This window comes from Falco rusticolus, chromosome 1, assembly GCF_015220075.1.
Source record: "Falco rusticolus isolate bFalRus1 chromosome 1, bFalRus1.pri, whole genome shotgun sequence".
NCBI lineage: Eukaryota > Metazoa > Chordata > Aves > Falconiformes > Falconidae > Falco > Falco rusticolus.
Window position 1 is genome coordinate 78,934,388 of NC_051187.1, and position 20,154 is coordinate 78,954,541.

At 36.7% G+C, this 20,154-nt stretch overlaps 1 protein-coding gene across 1 annotated transcript in view; it reads right to left on the bottom strand.

Annotated features, from left to right (window-relative positions):
• The window catches only part of HTT (huntingtin), an 84,524-nt gene that overhangs the window by 53,314 nt on the left and 11,056 nt on the right, over positions 1-20,154 (bottom strand). The window contains 17 exon segments of the mRNA XM_037385890.1: positions 794-894; positions 1,262-1,325; positions 2,162-2,301; positions 3,844-3,941; positions 4,049-4,207; positions 4,897-5,037; positions 6,531-6,642; positions 7,576-7,694; positions 7,985-8,108; positions 9,920-10,284; positions 10,723-10,803; positions 14,105-14,152; positions 15,038-15,242; positions 15,742-15,920; positions 17,471-17,612; positions 17,859-17,997; positions 18,411-18,490. Coding sequence (XP_037241787.1) covers positions 794-894; positions 1,262-1,325; positions 2,162-2,301; positions 3,844-3,941; positions 4,049-4,207; positions 4,897-5,037; positions 6,531-6,642; positions 7,576-7,694; positions 7,985-8,108; positions 9,920-10,284; positions 10,723-10,803; positions 14,105-14,152; positions 15,038-15,242; positions 15,742-15,920; positions 17,471-17,612; positions 17,859-17,997; positions 18,411-18,490 — 2,297 coding nt within the window.

A 20,154-nucleotide genomic window follows, 5' to 3' on the forward strand; every position in this document is an offset into this window, starting at 1 on the left:
CTCCATTTCAAAATCAAGTCCCTGAATAAAAGTAACAAATTCTCACTATGATGCAACCGTAAATTTTTCTGCTGAGCTGTTTCTGCAATACAAAAACTTTCAAGCGGCAGAATTTTTAGAATTTTATTGTCCTTTATTTGTTATTAGGAATGGACAGTAATGAACAGTCTGAAGAAACTAAGAAACAGACTCTTCTGACTGTAAAATATTCCAGGAATTCTGTATTACATGGATCCAACTTTTTAAAATATAAAACTTAAGTCCTTGAATTCTAACAAACAAACTACCAGTAATCCTTACTGTTTGGTGCGTTTATCTGGACAGTAACTACAATAGGTTACAGCAAACAGCTGCTTTTTAAACAAGATTAGCTACTTTACTATAATCAGTGAGCATGCAAGTTTTAAGATGCACTACTCCTAACCATTTGGAATCTACAACGTTTGTGAGTTAGGACAACTTCTTAGAACCATAACATTTTAAGTCCTCCAACTGCTGTCAGGATACCAAACAAATCACTTCAGCATGCGGGAAAACATAACTTCTGAAGCTGAAAGTGATCCTTGGAATGCAATGCAGTTAAATTTATTGTTACGCTACTAAAAAACAAAGCACAATTGCCTGATGATTAAAAATTATGCATGTTCCACATACTATAAAGCTGCATTTGTCTCCCATTTACACAAAAATATAGAAAAAGCACTAAGGAATTATTTTAGTTATAGGTACACGGTAACATGCAAGTATCTTTCTACACCATTTTTAAATAAAGAAAAGCAACCCCCATATATACCTCATTAATGAAGCTGCAGCTACATGTCTCACTCTTGGATCTTCATCTCCAAGCAGACATATTACAACATTATTAAGTACTCTCTCCTGAAGTTTTAGTAGCTATAAAGTAAGTTAGCATAGTAAAGTTCATTGAACATTTGACCAGATTGTTAAAAGATAGTTAACAAGTGAGATTCTGTCACAGAAGTCTGTAAGACCATCTTTACCTTTAAATACGTAAGTGCCAACATTTTTTAAAGTTTTAAAAAAACCAAAACACAACCACCACCACCCAGAGAACACCAAGATACTGGAATCTTAGTAGTAAAGTATCTTTCCAGTCATAATAAATCTCGAACGTGACCCTATTTATACAAAACATACTTAAAACAACTATCAGTGTTGACAGAATTTAAACACAAAGTGCTGAAATTGCACTGGTACCTTAATCCAGAAACAGAATATACAGATTGAATAATTTACTTACACCAGTATAATGATGAACACCTCTGTGCAAGCTCTCAGTTTTTCCTTCCAAGAAGCTGACTAGCCTATGGTAAAATAGAATTTAGAGTACATTAGTTAACATTAAATGTTATTTCTCATCCCTTCAGTTCTCTGAAGGTTCTTTTTGTTTATTTTTTAAGCACACCCCTGCAGAGAAAATGTAAGTAGTACGCACTTTTTGTTACCTTTAGAAAAGGTATGCTATTTGCTAAACTACTATCTGGCTAGTGTAACTGAAGAACTACTTTTCTTTAGTTAAAAAACATGATTTACAGATAGTGACTGCAATTTTTTTTCCCCATGCAAAGAAGAAAAATCAGACTGTTTTGAAAAGATGGTAATACACTCCAAATATCACTATTCAGAAAGAGTCCAATTTTGTATGACTAAGGATAACCTGAAAAATTTTCATAGAAACATTTTTTGTCTTTCACCTTGGAAGAACCTGTAGAGAATGAGGTAATGCAAGAAAAGTAAGTAAAGTCATATTCATTTCAATGTAAGAGAAACAGAGCAACAGAAGACAACTGACAGTAATGGAGAACAAGGGATTTTTCTTTACGAACACACAAAATGACATGAAATCCAAGTTAGTTTCACAGATTATATGGTCTGTCTCTGACCACAGATTTACAGAAGACCTGTAAAACAGACCACTGAACCAGAAACTCCTATACGGTGTTACTATGATTGGGCTTGGTGACAAAGTCCACAGTAACTTGACAAAGGAATGTATACATTCCTTACAGGAATGATTGGTCTGAATTTCTTTTACGAAACTTGTTAACGTTTCAGAAGGAATTGCTCCGTTATGGTTCCAGTTTCCCATACACAGCATCTTTGCACTGCAGCTGCAACACCCACGGAAAACCACACTTACCGAAAATCTACCTCTGCAAGTGTTTCCAGAAGTTCTGTCCTTACTAGCCAATATGAGCTATTCTTCAGCGTAAGGAGGTCAACAATTAATTGTAAACCTAGTTCACTGTAACTGCTACTACATAAGCTCATGATGCAATGCTGAGGAGAAAAAAAAACAACCAACACTTTCAGTTATATTACAGAAGAGGTTCTCTGAATAAAATTTTATTCAGTGATCATGAAAATCTTTTTTATTTAGACTACTGAAACAGATTATCGCTTAAGAGCTAACAGAAAACACCACAGCTAGGTACTTCGCAAAGCTAGGACACTAGCTCCATATGAACTACTTAAACCTACTGCTGAATTTAAACTCTGGAGAGGAACACATGCCTCAAAGACCAAAGGACAAACCTCCAAACAGTAAGGTCTAAAACTCCCAGGGCCTGGAACACCACAAGCACTATATTCTTATCTGTTCAGAAACAGACTCTCCAAATTTCCACAGGGTATCCTACCCTAATTACCAGGGTAGACACCTGGTTCTGACTTCCAGAGTTTTTCATCAAGTCATACTTCCTCATTTTAATGACTGTTCAACTATACGCACAACGTGTGATCATTGGAAAAAGTTACAGAAGTCCATGATTCTGTGTCTTATTTAACTACATGACAATGTATGGGGATTAACAGCCAAAAATGCTTTAGAACATTTCTGCCAAAAGGTATGAAGTCAGGCTACATTATATACTGAGAGAAAGAAAAAGTCAAAATTGATGAGTATAAGTTGCCTGAACTGAACTTCTAGTGAAGTTTTCTAAAAAGCCACAATCATAAATGTAATCACACATGAAACCACTATATACAAACAATAATATAACTGAACAGAAGGTTAAAAAGCTAGCACCATTTAGTTAACTGGATTTCCTTCCCTCAGCTGCACCACAGACCCTGTCCTCTTAGCACATGAAATCACACTTTCCATACATCACCCATCTGCCTTTTACCAAAAGCTATGCTTTGCCTCACTGACCTGCAAGTCGTAACACAGCCATCTACCCTGTGCCTTTCCCTGATGACTTAATTTCCCTTTGCAACTTGTCCTTGCTGTTCTACTTTTTTGGAAGATCCCTCAAGGAAAAGCTCACTCCTTTACACACTCCACAGATTTTATTACAGACCTAAAATCCACACACTCCAAGTTCCACTCAATTCAGCTATCATATCTATTTTAACAATCGCCTGATGGATCTTTTACCCAATTTGAAACACTTTCTTTCCTGAAACTTTCCTCACTTTTAATTATCACTATTTTACTTGTCATTTCTCACATTTATTTTTTGCTCTCCGAAAGGCTACAACCAGGTGTTACATGTTCACACTTCCCTGTTGAGGCCAGATAACTTTTCTATCCAACACATCATCCTACTGTTGGTTAATATTACAGCTTATACCAGTACATTTATGGCTAGAAATATCATGAATAGATTATACTGCTACATGATCTCACCAAAATAATTATTTTCCAGCTGTTTGTTCCTCCATTTCTGTGCCTGAATCCATGTTTTCTACAACAAAGTTCTTGGAGGAAGAAGCCATTTTTTTCTCCATGTTTCTACACCTAAGCGTAGCAGGATCCTAGTCAACAAATAACACCCCTGTAATCTGTGGTGATGCAAATAAATTACTACTTCTGCTTACCCTCACAGCTGTACAACCCAGTTTACATGTAACAGAAGACTCATCTTTCAGTGTTTTCTGTAACAGAGGTATGCAGTCTACCAAGGAAAAGAGATTTCCTAACAAAAAAAGAATTCAGAACAATGAAACAAATAAAAATTTTGGTTACATTAGACAATAAAAAAAGAAAAAATAAAAAAAAGACTCCCTTAAAACCAATTGTTACCTGTTGAGTTTCTGACATTTGTTAGCCATTTTTCCACATCAAAACGGGATTTAATTAGAATGGAGTTCACAATTGTTCCACACAGAATGGCAGTAGCTCCTCTGATCTGGGGATCTCCATGGTCAATGTAGTTCAGAATATCTGATACATACTGCTCCTCTAAGAAAATAAGTTATAACTACTTTATTTTAAAAATACTAGTCTTAGACTTAAGTGATCTCTCAATGTTTCATGGAGGTATCAATTATTGCACAATCAATGCCAGCATATTCATAATACACCTGCCTTAGTTTCACCTTTCAGAGAGCCCTTGCATGTAATCTACAGGCCATTCACACCATTCAGATCAATTATCACATATAAAAACACTTTGATTTATTTCAGTTGTACACAAAATACTCTGGGGAAATGTAAAAAGAGTTTTGGTCAGCACTCCACCTTTGCCACTACCAGTATCAAACCAGCTGAATATTCCAGGTCCCAGCTAATTGTATTGTAGCATTCATAAAAGTGAACCTAATGGCTTAGAAACCACCTGTAAAATGGCCTGAAACAAATTACAATAAACCACTTGTCAGAATGATTTATTGTACGAAGCTGTACAAGCTTCTTTTTTGTTTATGGTTTACTGTCAGAAGCTATACAAGCTTGTCCACTGGACCCTTACTGTAATTACAAAAAATGTGTATCACCATGTGTGGTACTAATGCAGACAGCATGGTCATTCCAATTGGTGCAATATTCGTTTACAAATACTAAACTGGATTTAGTTTTCTGTACAGATGCTGCCTCACTTATTTGAAAACCCAAACATACTATTAAAACTGCATATGTGAACTGCAACATACCATACTCTTCTCCCATTGCTTCAAGGGGTGTTTTATACAGTTTGCTGAAGAAAGACTCCGGGTGAAGTGCAACGGCTGCTCCAACACAACTTACTGCCAGGGCTTTTACACTGACTCTCACATCTCTATCAGGAACTAAAGCTGGGGAGAAATAAAAAGAAAAAAGAAGGGGGGGGAGGATATTTAAAAGCTTCTGAATTGTTTTTAAAGTTAATTAATAACTCTTTAGGATATAAACAGCTTAGCTTGGACAAAAAATATGAAGGTAGAGCAAGTAGTTCCAGTTTAATCCAAAGCAGCAATTACATACAGGGGTTTTTGGCTTTCTTTTTTGAAAAAAACCACCCCACCACTCCCCAAAAAAACCAAACCCAAACAAACCCCAAACAAGCCAAAAAAATCCCCAAACAAACCCAAACAAAAAACCCTAATAATGCCAAATACTTCCATCTCCTTCCTTCTTTGCCGAGAATACAGGTACTGCACTGTCTTTCCAAGAACACAACATTACCAGAGCACATGAACAAGTAACAGTTTAGAAAAGGGAAAAAGAACAAGCTTCTTAAATGATCACTTCAGTCATATACAATGACACACACACACACATGCCTGTGACACAGACTTCCCAGTAGAAAAAAAAAACGGAAGCAGCAGCATATGCTGTAAAAGCTTTCTGAAAATCCCTAATTACTTTTATTACTATGCTGAAAGAGTACGTAATTCCTCCTTTGAGCCCCAACAGCCTCCTCTAACAATCACTTACTGTCAAAAGCTTCTCTTTGACTTACACACATGAAAAATGGCCACACTAACTTATGTAAATGCTGTAAAATGTTAGAAGTAGACAAAAAAATTCAACTTGAGTTTTCAGCTTGATCTAAAGTTTTCAAAGACCCATTCTTGGCTTTAATACAGCTGAATTGTTTAAAATATGAAGTTACATTTCCCAAAAACAAATGGGTACAACAGCACTTCCTCTACCTGAAGTACATTCAAAAAAATTAATACAGAATTCAAACACAACAGTTATAAAACTAAAAAAGATACTTTTAAACTTTTTTTAATTAAAACAAATCAGGCATTGTAAACACAACAAATTGTAAAAATATTAAGAGAAGTACTTAAAAGAGCTATATTCTTCTGAACTTTGTTTTTAGGAGTTTCCACAGAATGAACTGCAACTCAGAAAACTGTCTCCTTGCTGAGGCATTGACACTTTCATAGTGGAAAAACTGGGCACCTAACGCTGATAAAAAGAAGCACTGATAGCAGGTTGTCTTCACAGCTTCATACCATCTATAAACCATCAGGACCCCAGAGGCTAAGTCTCATAAGAAGTTACAAAGTGTTAATGTAATTAAGCATTTGATTTATGGTTTAAGTTACTGTAATACATCTTTAGATGCCCAATGGTTCAAAATGGGATTAATTGTAAAATGGCATAAATTTTAAAGTATTTTTAGGTTCTCCTGTACTCTGGTGTGATCATTTGAATCAGGACTGTCACAGAAAAACCTCACCCCAAAATGCTCAATAATGTGAGATTAAAAACCACAGAGTAAACTGATGCTATTTCCAACTTTGTATGTTAAGAGACATAATGAACCAATAATGAGCCTTCAAAAGAAACTTACCTCCCTTCTCCCCAGTAAGTAGAAAAGAGGCTGACAGAAGTCTAACACAGTGCACTAAAGGAGCAGAATTTCCGTCTGTATAGTGACCTATGTCTCCCTTTACCCTGGAGGGCTATTGAAGACAAATCACAATTTTTATATAGACAAAAATTAATCTTTGGTTTAAATAAAACATTAAGCACAACACAATTTAGAAATACTGCATATCCCCAAACGTAAAAATGTTGTAATACAAAGCCTGTTTAATACATATTCCAAACAAAGGCCTTAAAACACAATGCTTTTGGAAAGTTCATACCCAGTATCAGAACTGGTTTCATTTTATCACAGAAACAACAATCATTTTGTAGTTTTTCTGAGTTACCTAGACTTGCTCTTTGCATCTGAGGGAGTTTGATAAACTGTCCTCTGGTGACAAAAAATAACCTTGGGAAACTTTGTGTGAGAAGGAATGAATTCCGAAGAAGGCCGACAACCTTCTGTAGTTCCACATTTAGAGTTCCCAGGAGCCCAAGCTGATCTAACTGCCTGCCACAAACTAAACTCTTTTTGCCCCAGCTCAGAACAAGGTCCAAAGCTGAAGTCAACAAATCGTAAGAGGAAACCAGTAACCTGTGGTTAGAATGGCATTAGCCTCTCTGCAGAACGAAATGCTCAAAGAATAAGGCGTAACAACTTCTGAGGAGATCCTGAAATTAACTGCTTCCCAGTTAGTGAACTACTAACACAGTACCCAGCACAAAGATATTTTGGGTAATAATGTATCAGTGTACCTTACTAATGCACAAATGGTCTGCATTCTCAGCAGTGTGTGTTCTGTTACGGTTTTGTTGGTGATTACACCCACGAGATCAACACTTGTGTATTCATTCACCTTACGTTAAATGAAATTCAAGCTATAACTCAGATTTACTTTTCAACCTTAGTTATTTTGACCTATAATGAAGTACACCACATACACAGGCTACCCACATTTACCACTAATTTACATGATCATAACTGTAATTTTTTTTTAAACTTCCAGATCACTGCAACTACTACTTACCTGACTTTCGTGATCACCAGGATCTGCTGCATCTTCTTTTGATGTAAACCTATCTACGCTGCTATCAGAAGGCTGCCTACTATGGCTGATGGTTTTCAACAGGTGAGGTTGTTGAAGAGCTTTAGAAAAAGGCAATTCATGAAATATCATTTCAGATGCAAATTAAAAACACTTGAACTTAATTATACAAACGTGAAAAACAAATTAGCAGTGATCAAAACAAGTGATTCATTAGAAGTGTTGAAATATAGTCCTTAATTTCCATTTCAATCTAGTTACTTGTTTTTCATATCCATAATCTGAGTCTTCAGTCCCTTGAAGTTAGACAGCCGATGCACCTGTAACATCTGCCTTAAAGGTGCCACCAATTCTGTGCCTGTCCTCCCCCCAAACCCATTTATCAACATACCAATAGAAGAATTTCTGAAAGACTCTGATGAATCATCTTGGAGAATATTTGCAGCCTCATCTTCCTCATCCTGCAGCTGCCCAATCTGCATTCCAGAATACTGTCCTTCGGCACCCTCCAAAACCTACACAGTGCAAGGACAGAACTTAAAATAGCTTAACACACAGTATTAAATCTTAAACATGCAGTGTTAGTAACCTTGAAATAACTTGAAAGCAAAGATGAGCCTGATAAATATTAGCATACAGCTGCGTGCAGGCCCCAAAGCAGCTCCCCTCCTCCTCCAGCATCTGGGCTAGTAGAGACCATAGTTATATCTGACAGTCTACCTCCTGAGCCGGGAACTCAGTTATTAACAGTAAGAAAGTCAAACACTTAGTGTATTGCCTCCCCCTGCAGCTCTCCTTGCCCCGTTACCCCAAACACAACTGTCCCTCTGTCTCAGCAGTTACAAATCACAACCAACACCTCTACTGTCACAAACTGCACTTGTCCTTGCTGTCAGACTCTCCCCATAACCTCGCTTGTCCTGGATATGTAAAGTCAAACTGAGAACACACTGTGCAGGACAAAAAAGGACAAGTAAGTTTAAACCTTTTAATTCCTCCATTCTAAACCAGAGACTACTAAAATGGATGCTTCTAGAAGAGAGTTAGGCTCTTGGTACCAATGCAATATATAGGCGGTACGTATATGGAAACATATCTACACAAGACAAAAATTAATAATGACAATAAAAGACAGTAAAAACATTTCATTGTAAGTTTATCAGAATACAAGATACTTCTTCAGTTACTCCCTGACTTTATAAGTGCCTGGAAATTGTGTGTGTGGGTAAGTGGGACAACCACTTAGTCTGTCAATTCCCAAAAAAGTATTTTACTTGTACTTACTGCTTGTAAGCAGTATGCAAACTGACATATGCAACAGTCTGACAAGAATTTGTAATAAATGCACCTTGTCAATAAATGCCTGCTCGCTTTGGCCTCTGCTCTGCCCATATTTAATTCAGAGACAGAGCATTTACTGCTATTTCTTTAGTTCTGGAATCCTCACATTTGCAGCAGTATTTGCTTTTCATTTCATAATCGTAAATTTACCATTTTTTTGTAATGGTAGGAGACTACTACTCTTCCAAAATTACTACCAGCAAACTTAAGTCAAAAGTTTGATAACGTTTGAAAAAAAAAAAGAACTTAAGAAACTCTAAGTTTCCCCCTTTTCGTATTTTCTGCTCTTGCTCACAGTAATTGTATTTTCACTGTTTTTATTACAACCTCACAAATACCTAAGACAAATTTCTTACAATAGCTACATTTATGCACATTTCAGGTGTTTATTAGAAATCTAACTGCTACATTAGTAAGTCATGCAGCATTTGCTCAGTATAGGAGAAATCCTTAGATGGAATAAAAAGGAAAAAAAAAAAAAAAAAAGGAGTTGTGTTGCCAAGTGAAAAAGCACAGGCAGAAGACAATGTGAAGCATTAGGTTCCAAAAGTATTCCTGTATCATTCCAAACAGACTGTTCACCCTTTAACACTTCCATTAGTCCTCCTGCACCAAAACAATGATTAATATATCTATATAAAATGAAGTATATGCTACTAAGAGGATATACTTAGGTCAAGCCTTTGATATTGATATTCTTCCAGTAAGTGACAACCTGTTAATGCCTTCATATGACCTACCCAGTGAACACACTGATTACAGGTTTGTAGCTTTTAATTACTGCTGAAGTGAAAGTGTTAAAAGGAGGTCAAGCTCTCCAATAGCGGTGCGACCTGCTGACCTTTCCATTGTTACTAGCTGAGGATGGAAAAGTAGAAGACGAGTAAGTAGATGACTCCAAGTCTGGGCCCTCCATGGAAGAGCTCTGAGATATGTCGGGCCCCTCAGTAGAAGGGGATCCCCCCTCTGCCCGTTGCACACTTACAATTTCAGAACTGTCTGAAGGGGTTACAGCGGAGTCTGGACCTTCTGTAGTAGTCTGAGAGCTATCACTAACTGGTGAGGAAGCCTGTGTTCCATCATTCAAGTCCATAGTGGGATCTGAGTGGACAGCACTGATCTGGCTGGAGCTTCGACTAAGCACGTCATCTTCTTCCCCTTCAGTAGCTGTACTTGTCAAATCACAGCTCGTCAGGTCAACAGAGTCTGACTGCAAAGTATGTTGAGAACGTGGCTGCTCAGTAATGATATCGTGTCCGGTAGGATCAGCAGCTGAACTCCCTACTGACCCAGCTGTTGACACACCTGATGAAGAAGCTAGTTCACTGGTTATTTCACCCTTCATAGAAGCTGCAAAACACAGACATTTATGAGTCAATCAAAAGTTTAAACTTGTGTTTCGCTCTTGATATGGACACCACATACTAAGCCACATATTAAACTAGGCTAAGGAAAGTGCATAACTAAACAGTTGAACTACAGGTAGAGAAACAAGCATCTGTAAGACGCCATTCCATCAATACCAGTACCATCAATACCATCAATGTCATACTGATGACAGTCTATCCATTAAAAAAAACAACCCACAGCCAATTTCATTAGGTAAACATAAGTTTTATACCCAGGGGTATTTATGGTTTCAGCTTTTTAGAGCGTCTTTTGAGCGCCCATCCACTTCCTAGTCACCATAACACATCACATTTATATTTTACATAGAGCAATAAAAGAAGGGCTCTGTAATGTATAGCAACACAGGTTGACTGCACTGCTAAATGGAAAGTCAGCTACCTGCAAACGACGCAGCACTGACATCTGACCGGGTTTCAGGATCATCCTCCAAACCTTCTTCTTCACCAAGAAGTATTTTACCTGAGAAGTGATATAAGAAAAACCTTTAGTTTTCCAAAATTATAGTCAACTTGAAATGCTGACCAGTTAAAGTCAGTTAGATGTAAAATTATTTTTAAAAAGTTTATCCAAATAATTTTTCAAAGCTATGACAGGAAACGGATGGAAAAGAGAAAGGAATGAAGAAAGTGAATATCCAGTCCTTCACTATCTGACCCGGAACGAAAGAGAGCAGTGACAAGGAAACACACAGTTAACCAATTCTATTTAACAGTACAGCCATTCAGGAAACTACCTATGACCTTACTCATTCCAGTTTATTTTTGTGGACTATGATTAAGATCCCACTAATTTCATCAAGGAGGTCCCTGTTACTAAGGACTGGATACCTGGCATCTGGATGTCTGCCCTCAACTCAGAAGGACATTAAAGCACCACAAATAAGACAGTAAATCATCTCTTCCTCCTTAAGGCTATGAAAATTATCAAAGGCTACTTGCAATTTGAGGCTTGGAACTCCAATGATAACAGAATGGAAAATGCCTAGGGGGAAAAGCAGCACATCCTAGAAGCACAAGACAACATAAGCGGGACAGGGTGATGAACCATGCACAACGGCCATTAAGATCCAGGGACTAAGACAAAAATCTTCAGAGAGGTTTTTGCTATAGGAAAAATGAGAAACACTTAGTAACCCAACACAATCATCCCAGAGCTCTCTTACGCACTGAGTAGTATCTATTTAAAATAGAGGCAGTGGAAAGAGAAAGATAAATGCAGACAGACACTGCCTGGGAGCCAACCAGGGACTGAAAAGTCTGTAAATGGGACAGGACACAGAGTGCAGAGGGAGCTCCTGTGAGCCCGTATTTCTGGATCTCACAAGTTGCTTGCTGAGACAGAGGGATTCATAACTGCTTTGAGATAAGCCTATTCTGCCATTCAGAATCAGCTTCACTGTTAATCTGAGATTCATCATACAAGACACCAATGTTTTGATAACCCTAGGTGAATTATTTTGCCTTTAATTTACTGGGGGGTAAAAAAACACTATCAGACTTTTGTATTAACTTCTCTAACACAACTGCTTTCATAATAGCAGTAACACTGTAGAATTGTCTTCCTCAAAAAAGTATGTTTTATATTATTCAAACCTGTAAGGCAGAAAAGTAACCATGATCTTTCCATGTATATTCTATGTAAAATAACAGTAATTAATTGAGAACTACAAAGTTTCTACAAAAGTATGAGTAAAATCTTGCTAAGAGTTCTCAGCAAAAAGCATGAAAACCAGTATATTCTCTATTCTTTCCCACATTTACATCCATTTCACTGAAACAAACCAGGATATTCTTCTGCTTTCCACAGCTGATCACCTTTAAAAGTGAAAGAGGAAGGACACTGAAAAACATTTATCAGGCATATTAGTCTTTGTATGTTTAAATGAGTATGTAACACAAGCTGCAGGATAATTTTCCACTACTTGGAAAAAAACAAAAAAATCAGTTAAGATGCCGACACAGGCCTTCATTTCAAAACGAGTTTTCAGTCTTTTTTGCAAATAATAATAAATATCTTTTGCAAATAATTTTGTGAAGCTGAAACATCAAAAACCAACATAGGCCAGCTGCTCAAAACTGAGGGCAGTCTGAAACAGTAAGGCTGAAAAGACATGGAATATCCGAGTTCATATGTTAGGGTCACAGATTTCTGCAGATCTGCTTCACTTTACACTCCTACATGCAAAGGAGTATTACAGCTAGACAAGTTTCACCCCTGGCTGACAGCAGAAGGCTACTACTTTGTATGGTAGTAGACTGCAAAACAACTTCAAGTAGGAACTGGGAACAGGCCTGATTTTTCCTGCCTTTCTACAATGCAGAGCAGCAAAAAATGAATAATCCACAATCTGAAATTAAACCTGTACAAAGCAAAAAATCATGAACAAATTCCTTAAAATTTTTTTATGACATTGTTTTAGACCACAAAATCTTCATGCCATCATCTTGAAAAAGGATAAAAGCTGATGACTCACACATCTTCCCACTGAGTAAAGGAAAAGTTACTGTTTTAAAAGTACTTTAATTGGATTTACACTATTATTAAAACTACAAAGTTACACTGAAGACTACTAGCGATTCTAATTACCAAAGTAATCATTTACCATTTTTCATTTTAAAGTGTTATGCATTGTTATTCTGATTTTGCATTCCGTGTCACCTTTGGATGCTGCAGTAATACCTACTTTCAGAACACTCTTTCACTCTACTATTTCTAAACTAGAAATTATCACTATATCCACAAGTACTACTTCATTCAGTTCTAACCACAATTTCATATTTAGTTAATATTCTTAAAGTATATCAGTACATTCAGCATCATGAGATTCCTTGTACACAAAGACAGGAGGCTATATCTGGAAAAAGTGTGAGTTGCTATAATGGTCCTTAAATATTGTATGATCTTATTTAGTCTTAAAATGTTTTCTTTCAAGTTTCTCTTTTCAGTACTGCGCATCTCTCTGCTTACTATGCTTGCACTGACTGCACTTCACTCTTACACAGGTCCACTGCAACAGCAACGTTTAGCTCACCTCAAATAGGCAATGGAACTGTTACACAGGTGTAGCTAGACCGATTATGGTACTGATATGACTGGTTTTAGGCAGTATAAATTTTTAACTATATATGAAGTACATTCATTCACAAACTGGGAAAAGAACATTTCAGAGAATATTGTATTAATTAAAATCCTGCTTAAATGCATTACCTACTGAAAAAAATTAAAATATACACAGTAAGACACAGAATGTATAGAATGAATCATCAAGAACAGAAAAAGAAATAAAAAAGCATCATATCAAAGCATGCAAACATATACATGCATTAGTGAAGAAAGAAAAATAACCAGGCCTAACAAAACCAGGAAGGTGAACTATTTGTGAGTTACATTAAAGATTAAGTATTACCATCAAAAAGGGAGAATGCCCTGTTCAGAGAGATTATTTTTAGATATGCTCTTTAGAAGTGAAAGTCGCATCAATATTTATCATCATAATTTGGCCAGTGATCTACAGCAAAAATAAGAATTATACTGCTTGGAATAATTTTAGAATATCTGGATTGCCGTATCCGAATTTGCATCAGAATTCTTTTAAAATTTACAGTAATTAAGCTCAGCTGATAACACAAAGGCAATTGTGAAACAAAGACCAAAGTTCAGCAAGACAATGAAGTGGGGAAGTGGAAGAAAAAACCCCAACACCCCAGAACAAAAAACCAGAAAGGAATGCAATTAAAGATTTGTTTTTGAAAATAATCACCTTTATGCTTTCTCGCAATAACAGGGCTGCATGAAGACCCCCCTCCAGCTGCAAATCACAGAAAGTAACACATCAGGGCAAAGACAGAGCTGCTGAAACCATGAAGGAATTCTAATAGCCACAGATGGGAAGAAAAAAAAAAACACAACAAAAAAAAACCCAGAAAAAAAAAAAAAAAAAAAAAGCCAGGAAGAAACAGCAAACTTGTTGCTTTTAAAGTTCAAGTTTTTTGGATCATTCACCATCAAATGACTTTTTCTTTTTCTATGCCACTTGTGTAAATTTTGCTTTTTAAAAAATACATTCTAAACTTCTCCACTACGATTTCTTCTGGTTAATGAATTTACCTTCTAAGAGCAGCAATATTAGAATGACCCATTAGTTTAATACAGAAGTCATTACAGAAATCCAATCAGGGACTGATTCTTTTGAAACACATAAATAGCAGTTAAGAGACAATTTTAAGAACATGCACTTGACAGACAAGAACATTGATAGTTGATTTAGCAGTTATGGACAAACTTAAGTCATGCTTTAATTTCATGCTGGTTTCGGTATTCAGCAAGGAGCTCTCAGTTAATAAAAAGCTGATCTAATCAGAATTTATATGAATCACAGTTGTCAGATGCTCGGTGAGAGTACATTAAGGGGTGGGGTGGGGAATCTGTCACCAGTTAACTTGTCCTGTGTAAGCAAAAAAACTCTAATCAACACAAACTGTAAAAAATACTCGTTTGTCACTACTCAATAAATGTATACCCACTTAAAGGAAGGAAGGAAAAAACCCTTTACTGTACTGGGGATAGGGGGGAAAAGTCATGTATAACTTCATACATTTTGTTTTATCCTTCATACTTCTGGCTAACACTGAGAAATACAGCTGCTGATACATGTTCCTCTCCTTTTACTCAAATTACAAAAAATACAGCTTACCTATGAGTTCCACTATGCTCCCACTGCGGTTCCTGCTGGCAGATTCATCTTTGGATACACTGACCTGTGCAATGCCCCCTGAAGCAGTCAGGGCATGGAGAAGTTCAGGTGGTGGCGTTCTAAAGAGCTGTTGTAATAATTCTAAAGCTCCAGTCACAACATTATGGTCCTGATGCTGGGTGTAATGCAAAGTCAATTCATAAACCTAAAACCCAACAAAGGAAGTCTCTATGAAGACACAACATGCTACATTTCTTTCCATACACCACATTAAATTTCAGTGGTGCGTTAAAAAAATGACTGATATTTGCTATATCTAATCTTCACCACACTCTTCCAAGGGGAAAATATCAATTAGTTGTAGCCATTCCACTGCCTTTTTGTTAGACATCTGTTTCTGTTCATTGTTATAGAAGGAGGAATCACATCAAAGAACACCATAATGATTATGAAGTTCTTTAGCTCCTTTGGGAACACCTAGCAAGGACTACTGATGCATTTTTCTGGAATTATTAATAAGTAATGACCAGAAATCCCAGTCACTGGATCAGCTGGTCCATTAAAATTGACTAAGATGAACAGGAATTTGAGAAAAGAATTTATTATGTTCAACATCAAACTAGTGCTCTATCATACTATATATGTTTTATTTATTTTCCTTCCAATTAGTACTCTTCAGATTAGGGTTATTATTCATATTTTACCTGTATAAGTTGTTCTGGTGAAGGTGAAATCTCTGTTTCTTTTCTTGTTACACCAAAACTGCCTTTCAGGCTGGTATCCTTTACTTGTTGTTGCAATAAAGGTATGAGATACCTTAGTGTAAGTAAAACACCCAGAATTAAAAGAGTAGGATGATCATCTTCTACAGGAACCAACAAGCCTGTGGGTAGAAGAGAAGCAGTCAAATCATTTACTGACAGTGGCTAGTTTCAACAGATATAGTGTGTTAGTTTCACATAATCCATGTAATAGCTTCTTTAAAAAAAAGAACACAAAAACCACCATCAAAAAAACACCCAAACAAAACCTAGTAACAACTTAAGAATATTTTCTAAGTGTAGAAACATTTCTGAAATAGAAATATTCTGAAATAGAAAGTGTAGAAATATTTCTGAAAATCAGTAAGAAGTGTGAGAGAATGGTCAGAGGATCCTGTCTCACCTTCCCTGTTCCCTACCTCTTCTCACTCTAAATAATCACAAAAAATGTTTTTTTGTAATACCTGATGCTTTCACCGAATGATGTAGACTTTCTTGCTCCCCTCACAGGCTTCCTCTCTCTACTTGACCATTTAACTAAGGCGTAACATAATTCACTCACACAAACGCGCGCCTCTATCCTAATGAATGACATTTACAGTTTTGCCTCCTCCCTCAAGTACTGGGAACCTTGTTCTGTATGTATACCTGTTAAGCAGAGCCAAACCCAAAACCTATTAAGAATAAAAACAAGTTATGGAAAGTAGCACAGCTTTCTACTTGGGGGTGGAATGGGAATCAGAATCAATTCATTGAGTTCCTATTATTGCTCCTGTCTGAATTCAGTACCATTGCCAGGATGTTACAAAACATAACATTTGAGGCAGGAAAGAACAACATGTGCATAGATGTATACCATTTTCAAGTCACAGAATGAGGAATGTCACTACATAGCATTTCAATTTTTCACTCATACTTGAAAGAGGCAAGGCTAACAGGATAACGCTTTATTTATCTGTTGGTCTTCCTTACCTCTCCTTTTGCAATATAGTCTACATAGTAAAGAACCCCTCATCAGCAGCAAAACTAAGGCAAAAGTTTCCACTACAATCCAGACAAGCATCCCATCAAGCTGCAAAACACCATAAAGACCATGCAAACTTCTCAGATGAAGAAATACGGAAGCAATACCTGACACAAAGTCATGAGCTTTTAAATAAAAAAAAAATTCACTTTCTGGTCTAAGTTAGGTTTTCAACAAAGAATCTACATGGTGCTACTTCCAAAAAAGGCTACAGGGTATGTATGTGTTCATGACCCAGAGAACAGCAGTCATAGCCTCCACCTCAGACGTGCTGCACTAACAACCAAGCTGCTGAACAATGCAAGTCTTCACAGGCTCCTGAGCAAGTTCTTCCAGAATCCCAGGAACTCTTTATTATCCAACAAGCCACTTGCTTCTCTAACTTTGGCCATTTCTTTTAAACATTACTCAATTAGCATTGCAGCACACAGACACACACAAACAGCTTGAGTCACATCTTCATCTAGCTTCACACAAAACAGAGAAAACATTAGCAGTGTAACTGGTAGTCTAAGCACTTTTGCTTTGCCTGAAAACATCTCACATAGGAAAAGTGTCTTACATGGAAAATAAATTCATCTTAGTTATACCCAAAGCAAATTTCGTTCCCCTCCCCTGCCCCCCCTCCCCCGAACCCCTGAATCTTACCTAAAAGTACATTCAATAACCAGGCATAAAAATACTGCATTCTTCGTGAATGTTGACAGATGCTTACTGCTGATCCTGCCGCTGTTCGACGGATAGTAGGGGAACTGGATTTAAGATTAGCTATGAAAGCTTTTAATAAAACCTAAAAAAACCAAACATAACTTACTTCTTACTAGAAAGAAAAGGAAAACACACGTGAACTAAAAAAAGTCAGCAAATGTATTTTTCATTCATTCAAAGCATTACTCAACACGTATCAAGCAAGGGCAACTTCTGCCTTAATTCAGACATGCAGATGTAACTGCCTTCTATAATGTGACTGATAATGCTGACAACTTACTCTGTTTTGAAACATAACAGGGAGCACTAATAGGTTAAAGAAAGATACCTTGATCTCATTGTCATTTGCAAAATTGCCAAACGCTGCCATGATTTTTGGTATCGCTGCAGCTAGTGTCTCTTGTACTGACTCTTCGGGTCTCTTACTTATTCGTGTTAGACAGGGCAAAAGGTTCACTAAGTACGGCCTAAGTATAGCAAAGGAGAAAAACTAATTAAACATTTTAAATTCATACTCAAAATCTGTGGTATTACTAAATAACAAAAACCATACCTGTTAGCTACACAGAATGTAGAAAACGAGACAACAGTCTTCTGAATACAATTTGCAAACATTAAGATAGAAGTAAGAAAAATACACTTAAAAAAATATACATCATTGTCTTCGCAAGATTCTCCCCCACTTCCTCCCAAGTCATGTACAGCACAGAACTAAAACTCCAATAAAAGAAAACCAGCTAATCAAATAAAGCTACTTCAGAGAGAATAATGTGATAGGAATTCTTCCAACCTCCCAAGTGAATACTTAAAACTTGAGAACAGTAATATCTGTATTTTGTTAAATCTTTTCTGGAAAATTCACTTACTAGGACATGTTTACCTGCACTTTTGAGGCCGAACTAGATGGGCAAGCTCAGCAAATCTCCAGAGTGCAGCACGTAGACTTCGAGAAGCACCATTCTAAACGCAAGTATATAATTGTTACGTTTCATCAAGCAAAACCATTTACTAAAAAATACCTAAAATGTATGATAGTATGCCGTTTTATACCATTTCAGTTAAAACAGATACAAATGGAAGGTGTCTGGAGGCCATAAATTTCCGTTAGCCAAAAGAAAGCCAACTCAGCTTCATGATTGCCTTCATTTTCTAGCTGGTACAAGGAATTTTCCAAGTGAACAAAAATGAATAATAAGGAACACCAAGAAAGAGAAGGAAATGTCTGACAACACTCTGCTGAAATCAGCTTAAAATATCACAGAGAAAGGCATAAACCAACAAAGAAACACTGATGACAGAGTCTAAAAATCACTGGAACACTTGCAGAGATATAAATGCAGCATGAAACTGACAGCAGTGGAAATATGCTAATAAATAATGTTCAACTCCTGAGCATACCAAAGGAAAAATCCACTTACTGATCTGTATCACTTCATAATGGCTTGCATCCTGAAGTTTAGTATCTATTTGTCTGTACTGACACCTTCAGCTGTGCACCTGACTTGAGCCTGAATGCCTTTAGACCTGGTGTCTAAGGATATAGTACAGTTCTTTAGTACTGTTGGAAATACAAAAAACTATGGAAGTCAATAGATGTCTAGGAAAAATTGTGTATCTAATGTAGTTTGAACTTAACCAAAATGCTACTCAAATCAAGCACCTCTGAAGACAGAGCAGAGATGTTTAGAAACTGTTATTTCTTTCTTTCTTTAGCTAGTGTATCAAAGGCTCATGGTCATGTTAGCAGGACAAGCAAAAAAGCCTTGCATCTGAATTACAAAACGTGCATTTTTCAGGTTTGCAGTCAAACTTCAGATTCTGACATGGCTCCTAAAGTGATCCAACTGATGCACAAACAAAATTCAGTCTGCTGGGTGTTTCCGTTATGCCTGCTATCTCTCTCTTGCCTTTGCCGTGAATCTGAGAGCAACTATTCAAGAAGCACATGCCACATGAATAACTATTTCCTCCTGCACCTGTCATAATGTGGAGCCTTCAAAACGATTTTTATGTTGGCTGTTTTCTGTTCATTAGCTAGATGTCCATTTCTATACCCTCAAAAATTTTGTATGACATTAAGACACAACCACACAGTAACATATCGATGCAGACTACTTACAGGCCCTGTACCTGACAGAAGATAAGCTATCCACATTGGTTTTGTTACTTTTTCTTTCCTAGGAGTTCTATCATTTCCAAAGAAATGTAACAAAAAGCAGTAGCATTGCTGTCTAATAAGTAACAGCTGTATTTTCTCTCTACACAAGCCTTGCTATATATTTATATAGACACATGATTTCAGTGACACTGTCCTGAACACGTAATTTTTCTTTTGTAGTTGTATACCTCAAAAAAGCTATTACTAAAATTCTTCCTGTGGACATATTAAATCATGAGTTTTGGTGCAAAGAGAGATGCTTCAGTATTTTTACACATACTTCTTAGAGAAGCTGTAAGTACCCATCACACATTCACAAAGTAGTTAAAATTTTTTATCAGGCCACTTCAGGTCTTAATCAAATGATTCCTCCAAGAAGTTATGTCAAATTAGGAACATCACTGCCCTCCACCTACTTTTCACCACACTTTGCTTGAAGTTTTTCTTTCCAGTTCAGTCAATAAAC